Source organism: Callithrix jacchus, chromosome 18, assembly GCF_049354715.1.
Source record: "Callithrix jacchus isolate 240 chromosome 18, calJac240_pri, whole genome shotgun sequence".
Taxonomy (NCBI): Eukaryota; Metazoa; Chordata; class Mammalia; order Primates; family Cebidae; genus Callithrix; species Callithrix jacchus.
The window spans coordinates 18,993,064-19,012,485 of NC_133519.1; the positions used below are offsets into that span (position 1 = coordinate 18,993,064).

At 41.1% G+C, this 19,422-nt stretch overlaps 1 protein-coding gene across 1 annotated transcript in view; it reads left to right on the plus strand.

Moving 5' to 3' along the window:
* The first annotated feature begins 12,643 nt into the window (after positions 1 to 12,643).
* Positions 12,644 to 19,422, plus strand: part of IFI16 (interferon gamma inducible protein 16) — a 39,980-nt gene continuing 33,201 nt past the window's right edge. Inside the window, exons 1-4 of the mRNA XM_008984687.5 lie at positions 12,644 to 12,878; positions 16,364 to 16,648; positions 17,870 to 17,985; positions 18,854 to 19,021. Coding sequence (XP_008982935.1) covers positions 16,384 to 16,648; positions 17,870 to 17,985; positions 18,854 to 19,021 — 549 coding nt within the window. The 5' untranslated portion in view covers positions 12,644 to 12,878; positions 16,364 to 16,383. The remainder of the gene's footprint in view (positions 12,879 to 16,363; positions 16,649 to 17,869; positions 17,986 to 18,853; positions 19,022 to 19,422) is intronic.

The window sequence follows — 19,422 nt, forward strand, 5'->3', positions numbered from 1 at the left end:
TTAACTGGTGAATCCAATATGTATTTAGCCGATTACTGTATTTTTATGTTGGCTATATCATAATATTCTGCAATTACAAAATTATGTAACAGTTAAATTACCGCCATAAAGCTAAGAAGAAATAACTTGTCGTATTCCAAATTCTTTTTTTTTCTTTTTTCTTTTTCAGTCGGAGTTTCACTCTTGTTACCCAGGCTGGAGTGCAATGGCGCGATCTCCGCTCACTGCAACCACCGTCTCCTGGGTTCAGGCAATTCTCCTGCCTCAGCCTCCTGAGTAGCTGGGATTACAGGCACGCGCCACCACGCCCAGCTAATTTTTTGTATTTTAGTACAGATGGCGTTTCACCATGTTGAGCAGGATGGTCTTGAGCTCTTGACCTCGTGATCCACCCGCCTCGGCCTCCCAAAGTGCTGGGATTACAGGCTTGAGCCACCGCGCCCGGCCGGCTCTTTGTTTGTTTGTTTGTTTTTTGTTTTAAAGACGGGGTTTCACCATGTTGGTCAGGCTTGCCTTGAGCTCCTGACCTCAGGTGATCCGCCCGCCTTGGCCTCCAACGTGCTCGGATAACAGGCGTGAGCCACCATGCCCGGCCTCCAGATTCTTAAAGGAGCTCAATCTCTGTTCTCTAAGTAGTCCCTTCTCTGTTTTGCTATTTCTTGTGATTCTTGGGTTGGAATCAGGTTTTGGCTGTATCAAGCAAAGAAGCAGTTAGCCACCTGTCACCGAGTTAGGGAACAGAAAAGACCAAGGCGATAGGTATTTGCACCATAAACTTCTCCCATCTTGTATGTCCACAATTCTGCATAATTTTGCATTTCTGACACTCATGACTTGATACCTTAAACATTCAAAAATACAGAAACACTTATTTGCATGAACAGGAGTCTTTTCTTGAACCAAATATTATCAACCCTTAATCTAAAACATAAAAAATAAAATAAAAGTCAAATACCACTTCTCCATTACTTGTAAATTTTGTCTCTTTATAATATATTAATACCCAAATTTGAGCAAAAATATTAAGCCCGGATGCGGTGGCTCATGCCTTATAATCCCAGCACTTTGGGAGGCTGCTTGAGCTCAGGAGTTCAAAACTAGCCTGGGCAACATAGCAAGACCTCCTCTTGAAAAGAAAAAAAAATGTTAAGAAATCTAAATTTCACTTCATTTTACCCTTACTGCTAAGTAAATCTCAGTAAATAATAGATTTTAGTAAGGGGGTAAGGATTTCCAAAACCAGCTGGGCACAGTGGCTCACACCTCTAATCCTAGCACTTTGGGAGGCTGAGGCAGGAGAATCACTTGAACCTGGGAGGCAGAGGTTGCAGTGAGCCTGGGCAGCACAGCAAGACTCCATCTCAAAAGAAAAAAAATAAAAATCCCAAAACCAAGCCGGGCGCGGTGGCTCAAGCCTGTAATCCCAGCACTTTGGGAGGCCGAGGCGGGTGGATCACAAGGTCAAGAGATCGAGACCATCCTGGTCAACATGGTGAAACCCCAGCTCTACTAAAAATACAAAAAATTAACTGGGCATGGTGGCATGTGCCTGTAATCCCAGCTACTCAGGAGACTGAGGCAGGAGAATTGCCTGAACCCAGGAGGCGGAGGTTGCGGTGAGCCGAGGTCACGCCATTGCACTCCAGCCTGGGTAACAAGAGCAAAACTCCCAAAAAAAAAAAATCCCAAAACCAGATGTTTAGGGTGAGGAGCTTGTTATTGACAACAGCAGAGAATGTCATTTCAATTTTAGAGATAAATTATATTGTTGTATCAGACCGAGCACAGAAAGTCAACACCAGGACAAAAGTATGCCAAATTGCAGGGTTTATTGCCGGCGACCACGGAGGACTCACGTCTCTCCAACCCATGGCAGAGAAAGAAGGGTGACAAGACCTTTTTATACCCGCAAAACCACCTTGGGAATGGGGGTAAAGAGTGGAAATGGGAATGAAAGCTGTCAATCACATCCTAGGCTGAGACGAGGGTGAGGGGGCTCCAGACATTCCAAGGACCCCGGGACTTTTGTCATTCCGATTGCCACTTAAGAGGTTTACAGAAGTTAAGATAAACATACGTTTATACATTATTTGGACAGGTGTGTGGTGCACAGATTTTTCAGTTGCTCGGTGCCAGGATGGAATTATCTGGGGGTGCTTACTCTGGTCAGTACCTGTAAACAGAGGCCAGCAATTCTGATAGTTACAGATAAGAGAAGGCATGCAGCTTTACCCGTAAAGTCAGCAGTTTACAGAAGCCAAGGTTAGCAGTCATTGTGAGGAGAATGGAAACAGTTTTGTCCTTTATAAAATGGCATGGTACAGGTTCTAACTCTAGGCTAGCTATATCACGATATCAAGGGAAATCTTGACAGCCAAAAGTGAAGCCGTGAAATGAAACAGAGAAAGGAAATTATCAATCTCGTAAAGCCCCTTGAAGAATGCTTTCTGGAGAATGGTTTCAGGTAAAATAAGCAAATAATGAATGGAGATAGCAGAGATAAAGCCGGAGAATTCTAATTTATGTTTGAATGCTTTTATCCCTGTTAGGGACAAGAAAAGCCCCTCCGTGCAGGCTGACCCCTTCCCTCCTCTGATTGCTCTGCAGCTGCATTCCTGAATCCCTACCTAGGCGCCACATCAAGGCTGCCAGACGTGCTACAATTAAGAAAGGCTGATTACAGCCATCCAGGCAGCTCGAGGGAGGACAGGGAGAAACGTTTGTTGGCTATCCATACTTGTAAATTCCTGTTGGACACATATCTGTAAAAAAATCCTGGTTTCTCTTTTTCAAAAGACTGCTGCCACAAAAGTCACAGGATAATGTATCGTAGGTCTGTTACAAGTTAACAAACCATCTCTGTGCCTGTCACCAGTGGATAGATTACCTCAGTCCTAAAACCCCCTTATGCCTTCTCCTTTTGTAAGCTCAGGGCTGCCTCCTCTGACTGTTACGGAGCAGCCCAGCATGTTAATAAAACTTTCTTGTCTGACTTTGGGTCTATTCTCCTTTCCCTCGGCTACCCTTACAATTCCCTTCAAAAATAACGTTGAAACTTAGTACCCAATGCAACAGTGTTGGGACCTGAGGCCGTATGGGAGGTATTTAGATAATGAGAATTTCACTCACATAAATGGATTAATGCTACTCTAAAAGGGGGTTGTGGGGGGTGAATTCACCCCATTTGTCCTGTGAGGACACAGCAAGGAGGCCTCACCAGACACTGATGTCTTGACCTTGGACTTTCACCTCAAAAACTGTAAGAAATGCATTTCTGTTCTGTATAAATTACCCAGTCTATAGTATTCCATTACAGCAGCACGATACGGATGAAGACAGTGGGAAAGAATGCATGTCCATTACAGGGAGGGTCAGAGAACAGTAGTTTTCATGAACCACAAACTTCTTTCGCTCATATTTTCTCCGTGTGACATGCAGCAAACATAATTTGAATGCTGTCAACTCTGGCTGTATACAGTCTATCAGGACTGGTCCACATCACCCCTGAGGTTTCCACATGAATTCACTCTCCTCTCCTACCTCCATACCGAGTCTCTTCTTTATTCTGCTCCAAAATAAAAGCATCATCCCTAGAACTACAGAAGCCCTTTCTGCCAACAGAATTGCCTGGAGCTTATGGTATTAGTTTTGGGCAAACTGGAAAAGTAAAATGCAAAACTGCAATACAGACACTACAAAATTTCAGGGAAGGACTGGCTAACAGAGGCATTCAAGTAGCGGGGGAAGGAATGCCATTGTTGCTCAATGTGTTCTGGGAACTGGCCTTAAAGTGACTTGTAGGAGGCTGCAGTTCCACTGGAAAATGCATACTGGTGCCAAGGTAGCTGCTGCGTCCAGGAACATCCGCCCCTCCTTGGAATGTGGAACAGATTGAAGGAAACTCAAACAAACCCTTTAAGCAGGAAGTGAATAGATGAAGAGAGCAACCACATGGCTTAAGGCACTGTGAGTATAATTATCCACCCCTCAGGCCCCACCCCCACCAGCGCTGCCTTCCTCTTTTCTTCTCACGGTTTGAAAGACTACTCAAATGCGCGTTGCAAGGGTGGAGATCTGCCTCCTCTTGCTCCTACTTAAGACTGCCTCCTATATAAGTTTCTCCTGCAAAGATCCTTGACTACCAACCAGCCTGGAGTGGTCTGCCTGTTCCTTGGTCCGAGCTTGCCTTGTGCTTATATAGGGTGGTTCCTAGTCCAGCAGGGAGTTTTCCCAATAGCCACCTAAATATCTAACTATGTTCACCCTTGGTGCAAGTACCCCATCTTCCTTATCTCAGTTTGTCTATAGAGTTGAATAGGCCCTTAAGCCTATCATAAAATAATATATCTTAATTTTGATCACGAAATACATATAAGTCGAATATAATCCAGGAAATACAGAAGAATACAAAAAGAAATGGATGTAATGGGGAAAAGGAAACAGCAGAGAATCAAGTGTGAGGAAGGAGATAATCTCAGACTCTAATTTCAACTGAGAATCAGTGGATACAACATCAAAGCCAATATCTGAAATTCATGGTTTCATTCTTGTGAGCTGGAGAGACAAATGTTAGTATTCCAAAAAAGAAAATAATTCAGTTTAGGCTTTGGGAAAATCAGATTCCTGTGTTTGTTTGTTTGTTTGTTTGTTTTGTTTTGAAATGAAGTTTCCCTCGTTACCCAGGCTGGAGTACAATGGCACTATCTCGGCTCACCGCAACCTCCGCCTCCTGGGTTCAGGCAATTCTCCTGCCTCAGCCTCCCGAGTAGCCGGGACTACAGGCACGCACCACCGTGCCCAGCTAATTTTTGTGTTTTTAGTAGAGACGGGGCTTCACCTTGTTGACCAGGATGGTCTCGATCTCTTGACCTCGTGATCCACCTGCCTCCCAAAGTGCTGGGATTATAGGCGTGAGCCACCTCGCCCAGCCTCAGATTCCTGTGTTTTAACGTTCAGCCCTAGCAGGATGCATGAGAACCCAAACAATGCCTTTGTGTTACTATTGTTAGGTGGAGAATTTGTAAAGAGATAATGAAGAAAATGACATTCACTTAAGCTTAAAACGATATGGATGTTTTGCTAAAGAATAAAATGTGTGCAGAAATTGGTAAATCAGGGAAGTAACTCTGCTTAGCAGTCAAGTGTATGGGCTTTGGAATAAGATTGATCTGGTTTGAATCTGGTTTGAGTCTGGCTCCAACACTAACTCCTCACTTAATCTTTGGAAAATAGCTTCAATTATTGCTACACACTGGAGATTCATATGATGAAGCCATCATCTCCCAATGTGATGCTATTTGAAAATGAGGCCTTTGGGGGGTAGTTGATAAGGTGCTTCTTCTTATAAACTAATAAACTAAGATCCTTCTTCTTCCCTTATAAGAGGACGCATCAGAGGGCCCCACCCCCACCTCTCTCTCTCTCTCTCTCTCTCTCTCTCTCTCTCTCTCTCTCTCCCTCTCCCTCTCTCTCTCTCTCACCACTAGTGAGGACCCCACATAAATATGGCTATCTGCAATCCAGAAGGAAGAGGTCCTATACCAGAAACCAAACCAAATTGGCCATACTTGATCTTGGAACCCTCAGCATCTAGAAGACCCAAGTCAACCAAGATAGTAGTCTTTTCTTTTTTTTTTTTTTTTTTTTTGAGATGGAGTTTCACTGTTGTTACCCAGACTGGAGTGCAATGGCACGATATCAGCTCACCGCAACCTCTGCCTTCTGGGTTCAGGCAATTCTCCTGCCTCAGCCTCCCTAGTAGCTGGGACTACAGGCGCGCACCACCATGCCCAGCTAATTTTTGTATTTTTAGTAGAGACGGGCTTCACCTTGTTGACCAGGATGGTCTCAATCTCTTGACCTCGTGATCCACCCGCCTCGTTTCAGCCTCCCAAAGTGCTGGGATTATAGGCATGAGCCACCGCGCCTGGCCTGATAGTAGTGTTTTCTAATAAGGGAAAACTCTGCTGTATAGGTTGATTTGAAAAACAAGTGAACAATGCATATACCACAGTGTACTGCATCATGAAAAACCAATACACAATAGGTCTTACTGTTCTCAGCAAGGTAAAGACATTTGTAATACTGACAGGAGAAATGTCACTTACAATTAATGTGAGATGATATAAATGTTCCTGCACAACTTTAACTTTGATGTATGTGGAACAGCATGGTAAATGAGGCCAGAAAATTAAAATAGAACACTGTCATAAAGAGAGAAATTGAAGCCTCATTGTAATATATATATATATATATATATATATATATATATATACACACACACACACATATATATGTACACAATAGAGATTTTATTCAGAATAATGCCTGATTAATATAAATTTAATCACTTTAATAGCATAGCTACATTATATATATAATATGTAACATAGCTACATTGCCATGTTATTAAAGTGATTAAATTTATACACACACATGCACACACATACACACACACACACACACACACACACAGCTTTTTCCACTAGAGCTCTTAACACTCTGTATATATATGGTCAATTATCCTGAGGAATGCATCGGCGAGAGCATATTTGAAGGTGTGGAGGTAGGGAGATGAGATAGTGTGCTGGCACCTAAAAATCAGAGAGAAGTGCTTATTAAATACGGAATTTTTCTTCTGGTTTTCAAACATTTGAAATCATAAAGGCAAAAGAAGTAGAAATAGTTACATCATTGAATTTGGCAATTGCTACCAATTAGGGTCCTTCTGTAGTTATTGTTATAGTTAAATTAATATCGACCATTTTCTAACAGTTTTCTATTTGTTGCATTTGTTCTTTGTTTCTTGGCCTCCTCTTTTTCCATCTTCTGTGAATTTACTGAGCGTTTTACCATTCCTTTCTCTTTCTTCTTTTAGCATGTGAACTATAACTCTTCTTAAATTTTTAGTAGTGGCCTGAAAGTTTCCAAAATACAGTTTTAAGCAATTTAATCTACCTTCATATAACACCATATTGCTTCACCTATAATACATGTACCTGGCTGGGCGCGGTGGCTCAAGCCTGTAATCCCAGCACTTTGGGAGGCTGAGGCGGGTGGATCACAAGGTCAAGAGATCGAGACCATCCTGGTCAACATGGTGAAACCCCGTCTCTACTAAAAATACAGAAAAATTAGCTGGGCATGGTGGCGCGTGCCTGTAATCCCAGCTACTCAGGAGGCTGAGGCAGGAGAATTGCCTAAACCCAGGAGGCGGAGGTTGCAGTGAGCCGAGATTGCGCCATTGCACTCCAGCCTGGGTAACAAGAGCGAAACTCTGTATAAAAAAAAAAAAAAAAAAAAAATGCATGTACCTTCTAACAAAGGATTTCCAATACCTCCATATTTCCCCTGGAGCGTTTGTGTCATCCACTTCATTTATCCCTTTGCTATAATCACTGAATACGTTGTTACTATTATTACCTTAAAGAAACAGTAATCTTTTAAATCAGTTAAGAACAAGAAAAATTTTCAAAATCTATTTGATCTTCATTTATGTCTTCTCTGACATTCTTCTTCATGTAGGCCTGAAACTCTGACCTATGTCGTTTTTCTTCTCCTGGAAGATCTTTCAACACATCTCGCAGGGCCAGTGTACTGACAACAAATTCCCACAGTTTTGTCTGAGAAAATCTTTATCTTCTCTTCACTATTGAAGGTAATTTTGCTGGATACAGAATTCTGGGTTTGTGGGTTTTCAACATGTCAAATATTTCTCTCCTCCCTCTTCTGCTTTTTTTTTTTTTTTCTGAGACGGAGTTTCGCTCTTGTTACCCAGGCTGGAGTGCAATGGCACGATCTCAGCTCACCGCAACCTTCACCTCCTGGGTTCAAGCAATTCTTCTGCCTCAGCCTCCCGAGTAGCTGGGACTACAGGTGCGCACCACCATGCCCAGCTAATTTTTTGTATTTTTAGTAGAGATGGGGTTTCACCTTGTTGACCAGGATGGTCTCAATCTCTTGACCTCGTGATCCACCCGCCTCGTTTCAGCCTCCCAAAGTGCTGGGATTATAGGCATGAGCCACCGCGCCTGGCCTCCACCCTGTTCTTATTCTTCTTGTTTGCAATGTTTCTGACAATAAGTTCATGGTAATTTTCAAAATTGTTTCTCTATAATAGTTTTTTACTTTCCCTTTGGTTACCTAAGCTTCCTGCATCAGAAGTTTTCAGCCTCTGATTAATTTAAAAAATTTATTGGCAATTTTTGCTTCAAATATTTCTTCTGCATCATTATCTCTTTCTTTACCTTCTGTTGTTTTCATTATACATGTGCTACATCTTATGATATTATGCCACAATTATTGGATATTCTGGTTTATGTTTCCCCTTTGCATTCATTTTGGGAAATTCTGTTGGGCCATCTTTAAGGTAACTGAATCTTTCCTAGGTTGTGTCAGCTCTATTGAGTTTTCTCATTTTTATTGTGATGGTTCAGATTTCCTGCATTTCCATTTGGTTCTCTCTAGTGTTTCCTTCTCTCTGCTGACATCCATCTGTTCTTGCACATTGTCTACTTTTTCCACTAGAACTTTTAACACAATAATTGTACTAATTTTATATTTTCTGTCTGATAATTTCCACATCAGGGTCATAGCTGTCTGCTTATAATGCTTCTTTTGACTCTTTAGACTCTGCTTTTCCTTGTCTCTGGTATACTTTGTAATTTTTGTTGTTGTTGTTGTTGTTAAAAGGAAGAATATTAGACAATAGGAACTGAAATAAATAGGCCTTTAGTATGAGATTTTTGTGCTGTTCTGGCTGGGTGTTAAAACATTGTTTACTGTTTGCTCTAGATGTCAGTGCCAAAGGCTGCAGATTCCTTTACTATCCCTTTTGTCCCTCCTCTTGACTTTGAACTTCCCTGCACATCCTCCTCAGAGAGAGTCTGTTTACCAAGAATAATCAAGAAAAACAAGGAGGGATAATATAAATGATCAGTATCAGGAATGTAAAGGGATGATACTACAGAGAAGGCAGATATTTAAAGGGTAATAAAACAATAGCAGAAACAGTATTATGCCAGTAAGTTTAGTTACTTAGATCCAGTGGACAAAATTCCTGTAAAACGCTGGGTGCGGTGGCTCATGCCTATAATCCCAGCACTTTGGGAGGCTGAGATGGGTGGATCACAAGGTCAAGAGATCAAGACCATCCTGGTCAACATGGTGAAACCCATCTCTACTAAAAATACAAAAAAAAAAAAATTAGCTGGGCATGGTGGCACATGCCTGTAGTCCCAGCTACTCTGGAGGCTGAGGCAGGAGAATTGCTTGAACCCAGGAGACGGAGGTTGCGGTGAGCCGAGATTGCACCATTGCACTCCAGCAATTGGGTAAAAAGAGCGAAACTCCATCTCAAAAAAAAAAAAAAAAAAAATCCTGTAAAACACAACTTAACTGTCTCATAAGGAAATAAAAGAACTAAATATCCCTATATCTATGAAAGAAAAGGCAGTTATAACAAAAACTCTTTCTATAGTAAAAGTTTTGGGATACACACTTTGTGAATTTTATCAAATATTTGAGGAGAAAAGTTTAACACATATGTACACAGTTTTAGAAATGCCAGTTTACTGTCATACCAAAATTAAATAAAGATATTATACAAAGAGAAAAACAAAGGCCAATTTCTTCATGAAAATAAATGTAAAATAAGCTATTAAGATTTTAAAAGTTAAACCTATCAATATATAATAAATTATAATGCATCATAAAAAAAGTGTATTTTATCTCAGAGATGTAACATTGGTTCAACATTTAAAACTCAATCACCTTCTTCTTCTTTTTTTTTTTTTTTGAAACGGAGTTTCACTCTTTTTACCCAGTTGCTGGAGTGCAGTGGCGCAATCTCGGCTCACTGCAATCTCTGCCTCCTGGGTTCAGGCAATTCTCCTGCCTCAGCCTCCAGAGTAGCTGGGATTACAGGCATGTGCCACCATGCCCAGCTAATTTTTGTATTTTTAGTAGAGACGGGATTTCACCATGTTGACCAGGATGGTTTCAATCTCTTGACCTTGTGATTCACCTGTCTCGGCCTCCCAAAGTGCTGGGATTATAGGCGTGAGCCACAGCGCCCGGCCCAAAAAAAATCCATTTTCTTGAGAGGAAAAAGGAGAAGGCACGTTGTTCAGGTGGCTGATGCCCATGAATGCATAAAATCAGACTTGTAACTGAGGCTCCCATACAAATGGATTCTGTTCTGGCCCTTAGGGATAATCGGTTAGACAAGGCTTTAACCCTCACCGTTTCCACTTCTCTGAGATTGCTAACCTTTTCATAAGTCATTCGTCATTAGTCTACAATGGTCTTAAAAAGCTCTGACTGATTTCTTGGTGTGGTTTCTCCTCTGCTTACTTGAGGAGAAAAGATTAACACATCTGTACACAGATGGCTGGGTACAAGTTAATTTTTTTTGTAAAGAACCATTTGGTAAACATTTTTAGGCTCTGCAGCCAGATGGACTCTCCTGCAGCTATTTAACTTGACATTGCACCGTGAAGCAGATACTGGCAATGCAAAAATAAATAAGTATAGGTGTGCTTCAATAAAACTTTATAAAAGCAAATGATGTGTTAGGATTGGCCCATTGGCAGGAATTTGGCAACATTTTGCTTAGAATCAATTTGATATTCTATTGATGGGAACTTTTCCTGAGGACTTTGAATGACCATGAGGATTAGTATCAGACAGGTTCATTCACATATGTTTCGCTTTATCAGGAATTTTTGTATATTCTACTAACGACCTTTCTGTGTGACAAATAGCACAATTGTTGGCCGCTGCCACAGAGTGGGGGGAAATGCACATTTTTAAGCATTTCTTTGCTTCATCTATGAAAATTTCACCTTCACAGTATGAATTATGGAGCATTGTCCTAAATTTTTCTTATTGGTGACAGTAATTTGTGTGTTGTACACTTGAGTCCCAGTTGAGGACATCACTGAATATAAAATAATTTTAAGTAAAAAGAAAATGTTTTGAAATATGGTCATAACTTCCAAGGGTCCTCTACCCTTTGACCCCTGGATTGGGGATCTCCATGACTTCCCTAATGTCTCTCTCTACATACTGCCTTAAGGCCAACTCAATGTATTCACATAAACAGCAACCCAAAGCCAGTGAAAGATCATCATGAACACCAGAAGTGTTTATTGCCATCATTCCAGATCCTCTTTGCCTTTTTTTGACTTACTCCTCTTTGATATTTATTCATATACTTTCAAATCCAGAATTCAGCTATTCTCTCCATGGCCCTAGTTTGGATGAAAACAATCAGCTTTCTTTGGATCTGTAGATGGCCTTGGATAGTACACATTCACTGTCTATGGGGTCTCCTTTCCATCATGGCCACATCCTGCTTGCAGATCTGCTGCTGGGTTAACACAACATCATCTGCTAGATGATGCCATTTTTTTTTTTTTTTGAGACGGAGTTTCGCTCTTGTTACCCAGGATGGAGTGCAATGGCGCGATCTCAGCTCACCACAACCTCCGCCTCCTGGGTTCAGGCAATTCTCCTGCCTCAGCCTCCAGAGTAGCTGGGATTACAGGCACGCATCACCACACCCAGCTAAATTTTTTTGTATTTTTAGTAGAGACGGGGTTTCACCATGTTGACCAGGATGGTCTTGATCTCTTGACCTTGTGATCCACCCACCTCGGCCTCCCAAAGTGCTGGGATTATAAGCTTGAGCCACCGTGCCCGGAGATGATGCCGTTTATTTGACATCCTGGGGTTACAGCACTCTAAAGAGCACCCGCTGCCCTTTACAGAGAAAAACACATTGCTGAGCAAAGGATTAAACAGGCTCCCTTTGCTACCAGAAGTTCAGTGCATTTTCCAGGATTTTCAAGGCTTCATTGCTGTCAAGGTCTGAGCCCTACTATCCTCTTGTGTTTACCCATGAATAATGCAGAAAACATGAGTAATCATAAATCTAATCATTGAGGTAAAGTAACCTAGTCATAGGCAAAAGGACAGCTAGTGTTAAACTCCTTTATATAAATTTGAGCAACAATTTACATATTCATAACGACTTCCTGATCTGGAAAGCCCCAGGTGTGTCAACTATTAACAATTAGATGAATACTTCAGGTAATATTTAAACAAATAGCAATTTTATACCAGACATTTCCCCATCCAGGAGATGCAGTAAAGCACTGGTAGTGATAGTCACTTCTACCAAGATCTCCTCCTACCACTGCCACTCTGCACAGGAAAGGAGGGAGAAGCCACCTGCTTCGCTTATATCTGAGCATCATTTAAGGGAATATAGGTCCCTAAGGACCCACATGTAAGTCTGCTGGGTAAGAAAGTTCTAATGTTGAAACTCTTTTCAGCTGTTAAATTTTCTTAAAAAAAATACATATATATATATATATATATACTGATTTATTTGTATTTATATACATTTATGAGATACAAATGCAATTCTGTCAGAGCTTTTAGCGTACACAGCACGGGAAAAATGTTCATTGTACCCATGAAAGTAATTTCTCATCCCCCATTTGCTCTAACCACACACTTCAGCCCTCTTCAAAAGGAAACTGTTCCTTTTCTCTGACTAACAGAAACGAAACCTAAAAACAGTAGTGGGAGGAGTTTCCATGTTGTTTCCTAACTCCATTTTCTCTGGGGCAATAGCAGAGCAGCAGAGAGCCGGCACTAGTCAGATTACTCAGCGACTTAACCAAGGCCCTTTTTTCTTGTTATCTTTGCAAATACTTCATTTTCTTAGCATTTCAGGAAATTACAACATCCTGCAGTTCTGTTTCTGGGACCTTTACTGATTTATCTCCTCGCTTGAACAAAATAAGCATTGATTCCCGCATTTCTGAAAATCTCAAGATCTGGACCACTGTTGAAAAATTTCCAGTGAGGTGAGTACTGTTGCTAGTTTTGTAAATAAGGTCTTGTTACTTCTTTGAAGTCCCCAGAGTCGCAAGGGGACAATCAGTATCGGTTATTCAGGGTCATGGAGGATGGGAATAGGGTTGGGTTTTCAGAAAAGTGAAAACTGAGTTGCTTGATATAAATCCTTCACTTACTTAGGAAGATAACAGGCTTCTTTTATGCCACCACAACTGAGGACTGAACAAGAGAAAATGCATTTTGACCACTGTAGATTTTTTTTTTTTTTTTTAAGATGGGGGTTTCACCATGATGGCCAGGCTGGTCTTGAACTCCTGACCTCAGGTGATTCACCCACCTCCGCCCTCCAAAATGCTAGGATTACAGGAGTGAGCCACGGCGCCTGGCCAACCATTGCAGATTTTTTTTTTTTTTTTTTTTGGACACGGAGTTTCGCTCTTGTTACCCAGGCTGGAGTGCAATGGCGCGATCTCGGCTCACCACAACCTCCGCCTCCTGGGTTCAGGCAATTCTCCTGCCTCAGCCTCCTGAGTAGCTGGGATTACAGGCACGTGCCACCATGCCCAGCTAATTTTGTGTATTTTTAGTTGAGACGGGGTTTCACCATGTTGACCAGGATGGTCTCAATCTCTTGACCTCGTGATCCACCCACCTCGGCCTCCCAAAGTGATGGGATTACAGGCTTGAGCCACTGTGCCCGGCCACCATTGCAGATTTTAAAACTAATTTTCTGAGTATGTATTGGCATTCAATGATATTTAGAAGAAGGTTTTGGTTATTTTTACCAGAGGAAGTGTTGGAAACTCAGTAGCTGTGGTGGGTTCTCAAGATAGTGACATGAAAAAAGTATCACGAAAGAATATTAAGTAAAAAACACATCTGAGCATAGAGCTGTATTATGTGATATCATCCCAATTTAAAAAAACATGAGAGCAAATGTACACATACAGTGGAAAACTTTTTCCAGTTTCAGTTATTCAGGTATGTGGTGTCTTCATATTTTCATAAGTATGTTGATCTTCTATGTTTTTCCTTGTAGTCCTCTCACAATCATATATATTAGGTGTATGTATAATATATATTCACACACGTATATTATATGTATATATAATCATTTATACAAACGTGTACGCACATAGAAATATATGTGTATAGTGGAATGTGACATTTTAAAATGCTGATTTCAGAATTTTATGTATTATTAGATAAATGTTTACTATGTTCAAACATATCATTACAGATTTCATATATGTGTGTGTAGTTATGTCGGTGCATGTGCGTGTATATAAAGAGAAATATATACTAATAATTATAGTACCACGAAGCACTATAAAATAATAATATCATTAGATAAATTAGATGCATTTATTTTATTATTTTTTCTTTTTTTCTCACAATAATGCTTTGTAGCAAAATTAGATAAATTTATAACTAAAACTTATAATTTCCTAGTTGAACCTTTTATCATTATAAGGTATCTGAAGTTACCTTTGGGCTTAAGGTATATTTAAATTTACACAAGCATAAACTTGCTTTCTTTAGTGATTCTTTGCAAGATAATTTTTAGCAATTTTTTTCATCTTTTGTTAACATGTATTTATATTTCTTAAGTCAAATTTGACGAAAGTTGTCACTTAACAGATCAGACCTTTTAGGTGTATGCTGGTAATTAACAATCTGCTATCTTCTATTTATGACACTTCTATATTATCTCACTATCTAAGACAATTACTTTAGTGACTTGCCCTGTTCTTTTTCTACCCTCCCTTTACCATGCTGTTAGAATTTCTGTTTCTCTTCTCTTTGATCAGGGCTTTCTTTTTAAGATATTAGGAACACCTAAAGTTTATTTTTTACTTTTCCTATCTTTTGGCTGACAGCATTTTAAATTTTATTTATTGTTTTCTTATTAAATATTATTTTCAATAGATTTTTTTGTGTGGTATGAGGCTTTGTCTTGCAAAAAGACTAAGGCCCTGAGTATCAGATAATAGTTTTTTTTCGTTTGTTTGTTTGCTTTGAGACGGAGTTTCGCTGTTGTTACCCAGACTGGAGTGCAATGGCACAATCTCGGCTCACCACGACCTCCGCCTTCTGGGTTCAAGCAATTCTCCTGCCTCAGCCTCCTGAGTAGCTGGGACTGCAGGCACGTGCCACCACGCCTGGCTAATTTTTTGTATTTTTAGTAGAGATGGGGGTTTCACTGTTCAGCCAGATGGTCTGGATCTCCGGACCTCGTGATCCGCCCACCTCAGCCTCCCAAAGTGCTGGGATTACAGGTGTGAGCTACCATGCCTGCCCCAATTAATAGCCCCAGAAATTTAAATATCTTGGTTATACAAAAGGTACACAAAGACATCATTCCTAAAATTAAAACATTCATTAACTTAAAAAGAAACTGGAATCCATACCATGCACTTAGTGTCATCACGGAAGTGCACAGATGTTAAAAGGTCAAGAGGAGTGACACTCTGTCCATAAGAGGATTCTAAAATCTACCCGGAGACACAAAGCCACAATTGAGCCTTAAGTTTGTATGGGAAGTAGTCAAAGAAATGTGGGAATGGCTTTCCAGGCAATAAGAAGGAACTAGCAAAGTCGTTAGGCACGAAGATGTAAGTAAGGTGTGCTGTATCTTTGTGGAGCATAGATACAAGGAATACAAAAGCACTAGAAGTAAAAAAAGATGCAGCTTATTCAACACTTTCTGAGTCCAGGAAGCAAGGAATTTTTGGAAAGAAAAAGGAGAAATAATTGAAGGATTTCAGTGGAGTAGAAAGGTGGCTTATAGAGAGAAAACTGGCTGTGCGAAAAGAAATAGACAAGTCTGAAAGAAGAAAAATAGAAGAACTAGTGAAATAATTCCAGTGAATGCATGCTGTGATGCTGCACTGGAAAGCATGTGGATTTTCAGCAAAGCGATGGTTTTACGGATACGGAGAACAGAAGCCATGGTCTAGCACCAAAGAAGGGAGGATGCTAGTGAGAGCCGACGAGGGAAGATTCAAGGAGAATAGGGTTGGTGCCCCAGCGTGAAACTGTAGTGCTGTAGCAGAAGATTATTGATATTAAGGTGGGAGGAAGGTAGCCCATTTACATGTAGGCCACTTCAGTCACAGTGGGAAGATTTAAGAAACAACAGGCAGGCTTTGGGGGATGGGCTCCAGCCCCAGTAAAGGATAGGAAGAGGAGCCAAGCGCTTTGACACTGCATAGCCCATACTCTAAACACTGAGACAATTGCTTGTTCTCAGACGTCCCTCTAACACATGGAACCAACTCCACTACCCTCATTCAATAGGAAGAATGTCTTAGACGTTCCTAACAGCAGTTCTTCACTCTATTTTTCCAGTAGCACATTGGGTCATTAAGTCCTTTATTACACATATTCATGAACAACTCTTTCACACGGGCCACTAACTCACATAGGCATTCAGGTTCTTTTAAACTGTCTGTATACATGTGTAACACTGTATGTCATTTTCCTCTTGTAGGCTCACTTATATCTGCAAAGATGGGAAAAAAATACAAGAACATTGTTCTACTAAAAGGATTAGAGGGCATCAATGATTATCATTTTAGAATGGTTAAGTCCTTACTGAGCAGCGATTTGAAACTTAATCCAAAAATGAGAGACGAGTATGACAAAATTCAGATTGCTGACTTGCTGGAAGAAAAGTTCCCAGGTGATGCTGGTTTGGGGAAACTAATACAAATTATCAAAGAAATACCAACACTTGGAGACTTTGCTGAAACTCTTAAAAAAGAAAAGTTAAAAGGTAATTGGGAGGCGGGAACACTTACTCCCTACAGCCATCCCCAGATCCTTCCCAACCTTGATTAGAGCCCCATCCCAGTCACAGTTGATATGTGTTTTCTCCAATTTGTGACTCAACAGCTGAGACAATGCTGGTACTTCATATGCCAAAAGTTGACAATTTAGTGCATTCCATTACTAGTGTGGACTGATGTATTTCAGAGTTTGTGTTTGGGATTAGTGAAAGAACAAAAGTGAGAGGGAGTTGAAGGGGGACTGAGACTTCCAGTACATTAGAAAGATTATATGATGATAAAATCACAAAAATTGTTTAAATTCAAGATATGTACATTTGGGCCAGGCGCAGTGGCTCACGCCTGTAATCCCAGCACTTTGGGAGGCCGAGGTGGGTGGATCACGAGGTCAAGAGATCGAGACCATCCTGGTCAACATGGTGAAACCCCGTCTCTACTAAAAATACAAAAAATTAGCTGGGCACGGTGGCGCGTGCCTGTAATCCCAGCTACTCAGGAGGCTGAGGCAGGAGAATTGCCTGAACCCAGGAGGCGGAGGTTGCAGTGAGCCGAGATTGCGCCATTGCACCCCAGCCTGGGTAACAGGAGTGAAACTCCGTCTCAAAAAAAAAAAGAAAAAAAGATATGTACATTTAACCAATTAATGTATCTGTTCTATTGAGATTAACCCAGCATTACCCTGTATAAATTTAAAAAATGCAGTACTTAAATGTGAGACTGCCTCTCAGAAATATGATCTCTCCTCTTGTATTGAGTTAAAAAGAGGATTTTAAAAAGTCTAAGTCCAAAATAAGCATCTCCTTCCTCATGGAAACCTTTCACTGGTTTCTATACTTGGAATAGTTTACCTGGGGAACGTGACCAAGCAGTCCGCGTCATGAAAACAGTTGTTAAAACTTTAAAATTTTAACTTGGGAAAGGGTTGACCGAGGTACATGGAGTTCAGAGGACAGGAAGCACGTGCTCAGTGCACAGGGGAGGAGTAGGAAAGTGCGGAGGAGCGTGAATCAGTGCCCATGCCTGTCTTGTGACTGCTGGTCTCCTTGAGGCCAGGCTGGGCTGATGCAGTAGACGTAGACTAAAGCACAGCTAAACCCTCAAGCAGGAAGTGAGAGCAAATTGTATTGAAACTGCTTCAGCTGTCGGAGATCAGTTATGTACTTTCCTTTTTTCTGCATTGGTTGTGAATAAAATTGAATGTATTCCAGCACAAGGACACACCCCAACCAAAAAGAGGAAGAAGGAAATAGATCCTGCTGTACCTGTACCCTCCGCAATCAGCACCGTCACAGCTAAAGGAGCAGAGGCAAGTCCTGGAGGTCAGGTAAGCTTCAGGAAGGGGAGCAAGCCTCAAGGCCCACAGAGGAAGTTCTGTATGGCTCTTCCACTCAACCTCTCGAGCAGACAGCTATTTCATTGTTTCCCATCAAGCTTCAGATTTACCGAATTGTATGATAATTGATCATCTTATTGATGATCAGAGCAGTGAGCCAAACACATAAGTAAACATAATGCCAATATATATAACATAAATGTAATATCTTTGTTCTAGTAGAGAGGATTGTAAGCATGAGAATGAGGTAAGTAAATACTTTGTCCTAGTTTATAAAAACCTAGTTTTTCTTCTTTTTTTTTTTTTTTTTTTCGAGACGGAGTTTTGCTTTTGTTACCCAGGCTGGAGTGCAATGGCGTGATCTCGGCTCACTGCAACCTCCACCTCCTGGGTTCAGGCAATTCTCCTGCCTCAGCCTCCTGAGTAGCTGGGATTACAGGCACGCGCCACCATGCCCAGCTAATATTTTGTATTTTTAGTAGAGACGGGGTTTCACCATGTTAACCAGGATGGTCTCGATCTCTTGACCTCATGATCCACCCGCCTCGGCCTCCCAAAGTGCTGGAATTACAGGCGTGAGCCACTGTGCCCGGCCAAAAACCTAGTTTTTTTAATACCGAGTCAGCACATCCTATAACAGAAATAATTTGAGAAATAATGTGTGTAACATTCTCCTCTTTCTTTGTTTAATGAAACTACCTATACCCACATCTGACAACTGGCCAGAGATGGGCAGCACCCTCTCAAGTTTCCAAGAAGCATCTTGTTAGGTATCATAAAACTACTACCCAATAATGCAAATGTGCTCTACTTCAATTGGCACTGAAAATGAGTAACAGAAAAATCAAACTACTTGCAGAAAAGAAAAATCTCAACCAAAAAAAAGACTGAAACCAAAAAGAGTAAGGTGTCTCAGGAGCAGATTCAGCCACCCGGTCCTGCAGGAGCCAGCACGTTCACAGCTGTGGGCCATTTCCCATCTCCCCAGCCCTCACCATCAGCTCCACCCAATGCTTTCTCCATTGAGGTACGCTCTTCCTGGTCCCCTTTTGCTTTGTTTTCTTCAACCCAAAGTACAGGAATGATTTCATCTGTTACAAAATTGCATCAATAATTTACTAGTTAATCAGATGTACGTATGGAGAAATTTTATTCTATTGCTTCCACAGGGATACTCGATGAACTTGACATTATCTGTGACTTCAGGAAGTTTTCTGTCCCGTGTTGTTTGGGGAGGGGAGAGAGAGCTGTGGAGTACACAACAGTCAGCTGTGGGCTCACTGTCTACTGCTCTCATCTCCTTCATACCTCTTCCCTTGGCTCTCTATAGTATGCCATGTCAGATCTCTCCAGCACCTGCTAGTTTGTGCATGAGGTCATCCACGCCTTCAGCACTTTTTTTTTAATAGATTAAACAACCTCCCCTTC